We start from the raw sequence: 6,137 nt of genomic DNA on the forward strand, positions 1-6,137 counted from the left end.
CTAATGATAACATAACAGGTGACACAGGTAAAGCAATAATGACGAGACTAATGATAACATAACAGGTGACACAGGTAAAGCAATAATGACGAGACTAATGATAACATAACAGGTGACACAGGTAAAGCAATAATGACAAAACGAGGATAACAAGGAGGGCGGGGCTAGATGACGAGACAACACAAGCACATGGCCCAAACAATTGGCCATGCGCTTGTACACAAAACATGATTCTGTCATGATCCTGCCTTACGACCAGGGAAAATCAAGGACACTAAGGCAGAATCATGACATTATGTACATTTTAGGGTTGCTAACCCGGGACGAATGTCGTGTAGTCCCTATACCAGCCGTTTGTTGTAGTCCTTTTCTTTAAAAGCAAATATCTCCCTTTGAGCATTGTAACTTTGCAGATGTTGTTAATGCTCAAACAGCAACATTACACACTAACTAAAGTTAGAAAAGTGAATCATACTTTACCACCCCTTTAAATTCTTTCTAACTACAACTAAAACCACATTTTAATAACTTGCATCCAAGTTAGGCTACTATTTTTATAGAGACATGCATGTCAGGTTTTAATTGTCAATAAGTGAAACTCACATGAGAAAAAAAACATGTGACAAACAGTTGTTGGTGTTCTCATATGCACAAATCAAGCTACATTAAAGATATAATTGTTTAATACAAAAATATATTTTCATTAAAATAGTCTAATTCAGAGCTATTCAACTTGGACCAAGTAATCAAAATGGGTTAGGTTGAGTTCTGTTTTAGCACATTTGTCCACTATACTGCAAGTAATTACCAGTGTTTATAGATTTTCATTTATAACTTGTAATAAAAAAAGATTTCCACCTTGCAGGAAAACGGCCCACTGGCCGTCAATTTAATAATCTTGAATTAATTTAACAATACTACATTATCATATCATTTTTGGCATCGACAATCTAACAGGAGCATTGGGTTGTACCAAAACTAATAAAAGCTCACGATAGAATGACTCTATAGTTCAATTGCCATCACTGTCTTCGTTCAATTTTTCTTTGGTTCTAGCCAGTAGCGTTAGTGTGCGGTGTGTGTGTGTGCATAGCGATGCTTAAATGATTTTAACCTTTAACTCATGACTCAGTAAGCAAAGTCTCATAACTGAGCCAGTTTATGTGCTCAATTTACGTCAGCTATACGTTTTTAACAGGAAACTGCGTGCATGCTATTTCAGTCTAAATAATGTTTTACATGACGCAGAGAAAGTACTGTATACGCCTCAAGCAACTGAACTTGGTTTTGTTTATTAGACATCATTACTGATAATTGGTAAAGATGATTGGTAAAGATGAATGAACAATCTTTTAACATATTTGCCAGTTTTACTGAGACAAGATACTGATGTGCACATGGATAAAACAGCATATTTTACCATTCATCAGATGTAGCCTATAAGAGCAATACATCAATTCTTTGATTAAAAAACACTTTATTAAATGTATAAAAAATTTAATAAATCTACTAATCTCCATTGCAAAAATGCCACTAATGGGCAGCTGCATTACACACCATAGCACAAACCGATAATAACATAACATTTCATTTAAATATTTTCATATTCCTAAGGATCTGTATGACCGTGCAATGTACAACTTCTAGCACATACAATATTTGTAAAAGTTATAAGTTACTCTAAAATGTTATCGAAATGTCCTTTATGCAATATATTCACTATTTTTTGGATTATGAAACAATATATTTTAGCCCTGAATATGCGAGTGTATGAAAGGTGAACACAAAAATGGACAAGGTTGTTAGAAATGTATCATTAATTGCAAGTATTTGTTATTAATGCACACAGAGATTAATTTATCATGTTCTAATTCACTGCTCACTTATGAGTATGGCTTGAAGGGCCAAAATCGTGCGATAGACATTTTCACCGCAGTTACACATTAAATAACACCCAGATTAGTGTAATTACATTACATACATGATTACATCGATAAGATGAAGACATAATATCGATTTTGACCCTGAGTCACTACTTGTCATGCTATATTTGACAAGCTTTTTTCATGCACAGTTTTACCTGACAGCTTGATAAAAAGGCCTTAACTCTTTATTGTTGGAACCTCTAATGTTATCTGTGCATGAAAACACAAGAGTAACGTGCATTGTCTCTTGAGGCAATATGTAACTGAATTAATTTCTATTTAGAGAAATAAGTGTGTTAAAGAAATCGTGATGTGTGTGTGTGTACACGTTTATCTATCCCGTTGCGTGGGGACTTCCACCTGAATGCACACAGCCTCATGTGGACTCGTGTCACTGTGGGGACCTAAATTCAGGTCCCCATGAGGAAACAAGCTTATGAATCATACAGAATGAGATTGTTTGAAAATATAAAAGTGTAGAAAGTGAATATACAGAATATATAGAATTTACAGTTTGTACAGTATAAAAAACATTACGTCTATGGAGAGTCCCCACAAAGATATAGTGAACCAGACACACGCATGTGTGTGTGTGTGTGTGTGTGTGTGTGTGTGTGTGTTTCTGTGAAGTAGGAGGGTCACAGAAGTATAAATATCAGAGATCATAGAGCATCATCACAATAAAACTGAAGAGACTCTTAAATCCAGAGAACAAAACAGAAAACATCTATTAAAACAAGATTCACAGGGAAAGGTAAGAACTTTATTTCCTCTTATCAAGTCTTACATTTCTTTTTACATATCTGAATCTGTTTTGGATCCATTTCTTAGTGTGTTAGAAACAATATATAAAGATATTTAATGATACAAGATGTAATTCTGTATAAGGGATCTAAAGCAAAATACCTACAGTAATAATAATAAGAATAATCTAGTTTTAAAGTCAACTTATTTTTGCTATAGTTTTACTTTTCAATTTAAAGTTATCAATCCACAATCAAATGTAACTGTAAATGCAATACTATATTTGAGAGATGAATGACCCAGTCAGTTATGGAAGTAAAATATATAGTTTTTTATCAAGCAAAACTATTGTGATGCTCAGAACAGTTAGATGCACAGTTCATTAATGTAAAACAAACAAACAAAAAACAATGAAATCAAAGCTTTAAAACGAAGTGCTGTATACATAGACTCTTAGAATAAAAGGTTCTATAGAACCTTCAAGGATTCTGTCAGGTGCTTCGTAGAGCCGTTTAGAGCTTTCCATCATGAAATCATTTTATGGATTTAGTTTTAATTAATTAATGTACTTTGAATGCATTTTTTAAAATTACATATTTATAAAGCAGCTTGTAAATACTTTATCACTAGAAAAAAATCCTAATAATCTGTTAATCATGAAAAATTTATACAATCACCTTGACATTTCTCTATAGAAACTTTGTGTTCTTTAAGGTTCTATAAAACCCCACTGAACTTTTTTCTGCACTAACATATTGTTAACATCAATTATTCGTAATAAACACTGACTAATAGAAATAATAAGTATTATTATTTTTATAGATGGGTTCAAATGTCCCCACCGGTCATATTCTGCTGATTGCAGTTTTTCTGCTGAGCGCATTTGCTCCAACTCTCTGTGTGAACCGAGCTGGAGAGTGCTCATTCAACACTAAAGGTACTTCACCGTGCATTAGTGAGTTTGTGTTTAATGCACCACACGTAGAGAGATAAATCATAAATCGTCTTCCTGTTATTTTTAGGCACCTGTGAGTATCAAGGACAGGTCTTCGGCATTGGTGAGAGTTGGATTACTAAAGACTGCTACCAGTGCGTGTGTATGGAGCCCATTGGAGTGGGTTGCTGTGATTAGTAAGTACTTCTTTTTTAAATCTATACCTTATACTGTACAATTTACAGTAAAATATGACAGCTGTAGTTCCTATAACTTTTCCTAAACATTTGGTAGCAACATTTTAGGTTTTAAGGATGAAACTTACTGTAAATCTACAGTAACATTTTTTTTAAACTTTAAACCAACCTACTAAAGTACAGTAGTGTTTTGTACAATTATAATACAATGACAACCACCAAACAACACATCAGTTCATCACAAGTACCTTTTCCAGAAGCTGAGGTACATATTATGCAATAAACATTAATTTAATGCTCAACATGAAACCCTAATGTAGATAAATGATATTTAAAAAAACTAAGAAGAAACATAATTGGTTAAATAACAAAATTGTTTTTCATTACCAAAAACTGTATTTTACTGTAAAATTACATGTACTGTTTGATAAAACATGTTCACCGTAAAGCTTTAGGTACTGCTGACTTCTTTTTTAAATCTATACCTTATAATGTAAAAATAATGTATTCATCATAGCATTTTTTTACTGTTAAAACATTTTACTGTTAAAAGATGGAGTATTCAGTGTGCGTTCGTTCTCACCCTGACAGCAACTCCCAACCAGTAGATTATCCCGACTGGTGTGAGGTCATCAGAAAGCCCGACTCCTGCACCAGTGTGACTGTGATGAGAGCCAATCACAAACTCCCTTGTCTTTATGGGAAGAGGAGCAGGATGCGACCTGAAACATGGAAGTCTGACAATGAATTATTGTTCTAGAAAGATTTTTAAATATCACTAATTTACGTTTGCAATAATTGTTCATTTTATTTTTGGGGAATTTAAAAGGATGTGCTATAATATAATTTTTACCATTCTGTTTCAGAGAATTATTGGTTCTCTGCATCAACATATTATTTAGGTTTAATGTTCAGACCTGAATTATTTGTTGATATAGAGAAACATAGAGAAACAAGTTGTAGTTGATATAGAGAAACAAGTTGTAGTTGTATACTACAACTTTGTTTAAAATCGGCATTAAACAGAAGTTGCAATAGTCTTTCTTCTCTATTGTGACATGTATAACCAAATGAAATGGCTTCTCGGACAAGAAAAAAATGTAGGACGGGACTTGATTTTGTCTATCAGGATTTGTTTGGATGGTTGTGGTTTGTTATTGCTGTGATGTCATGTGAGTGACAGGTTGCCTCGCCCTTGCACCAGTAAACATCACCAGAGAAGAGAAGAGATGTCTCTGCAAGAGGGAGGGGAAGTTATTTTGATTAAAGATTATGAGGGCACATGTATTAAAAAAAGAAAAAATGTGCACAGATAACCAATTCAGAATAAATACTGCAATATTCCATTAAAAAAAAACAGGTGTCAATTTTGATTTCAAAAGGCTGCGATGCACAGTGATATAATTCTCAGCCATTTTAAAACCGAAAAGGTTTGCTTAATAATAAAACATGCCACTTTATAAAATTGCATATAATATATCTATTATATAATCTTGATATTCTCAATATTGATGTTGGGAACGGCAGTTTTTTCATGTGTGATATACATATTGGCAGCTGCAGCACTGAGTACAAATACAATGGATCTATAATTGCACTAATTATACAAATTATAGATAAATACTGGGTTGATTCCATAATTGACAATGACCAAATATTTAACTAAACCACTGTTGATTTCATATGTCATTGTTTTTCTTTTGGGTGTTTTATTTTCTAATAATTTTCCATGTGGTTTGCGATTTTGTTTTAATCTTGTTGTTATTAAATATAGGGTAGGTCTAAATACAGTTTGTGTGACCTTAAAATATGTATCATTAAACAAACATTTAAATTAAATATACAAAATGTATAACATTTTAGCCAAAATGGGTTACAGGTCTACAAAAAATAAAAAAGAAAGCCTAAGCTGTCACTAAATATTAGTTTGTAGTTACTGATAATAAACTTAGATTTCCAAAAATATGTTAGCAACAAAATGGGTTAAGCTGGGTTAGCTTGACAAAAGCAGCAAGCATAAAAAAGTATTATTGCATTATTTTTCATTAGTTTATTATTATTATTATTTTATTTAATATGAATTAATTTCAGAATTATTATTTTGTTGTAAGATTTTAATTGTTATATTGATCTTATATGCGTCTAAATATGCCAACTAAGTACCGTATTCGTCGAATGTGCCAATTCATATTTTTTGTCTTGAGTGTGCCAGCAGCAGAAGATCTCTTTCGATTTCCTCTCCTGTCAAGCATGTGTGTTGAAATCTGATAGGGTGTCGATGCACGCTCACGCTGCTGGTGGTGGAGCGTCGCAATAAACATGAACGTAAACCTAAGA

At 32.8% G+C, this 6,137-nt stretch overlaps 1 protein-coding gene across 1 annotated transcript; it reads left to right on the forward strand.

The window, feature by feature from the left end:
• Window positions 1-2,608: 2,608 nt before the first annotated feature.
• Window positions 2,609-5,685, forward strand: LOC307005927 (prostate-associated microseminoprotein-like). Its single transcript, XM_079626465.1, has 4 exons — window positions 2,609-2,679; window positions 3,492-3,606; window positions 3,692-3,800; window positions 4,392-5,685. Exons 2-4 carry the CDS (start codon window positions 3,492-3,494, stop codon window positions 4,558-4,560), a joined length of 393 nt encoding a protein of 130 aa, XP_079482591.1. The 5' UTR covers window positions 2,609-2,679; the 3' UTR covers window positions 4,561-5,685.
• The last annotated feature ends 452 nt before the right edge of the window (window positions 5,686-6,137 follow it).

Source organism: Phoxinus phoxinus (assembly GCF_949152265.1).
Source record: "Phoxinus phoxinus genome assembly, chromosome: 10".
NCBI classification, from domain to species: Eukaryota; Metazoa; Chordata; class Actinopteri; order Cypriniformes; family Leuciscidae; genus Phoxinus; species Phoxinus phoxinus.

Excerpts from the sequence above, each read along its gene's own strand:
- LOC307005927 (XM_079626465.1), top strand. The coding sequence starts at position 3,492 with ATGGGTTCAAATGTCCCCACCGGTCATATTCTGCTGATTGCAGTTTTT. Across the intron at positions 3,607-3,691 it reads GTGCTCATTCAACACTAAAG|GCACCTGTGAGTATCAAGGA; the intron begins GTACTTCACCGT and ends TGTTATTTTTAG. Across the intron at positions 3,801-4,391 it reads GGAGTGGGTTGCTGTGATTA|CAACTCCCAACCAGTAGATT; the intron begins GTAAGTACTTCT and ends TCACCCTGACAG.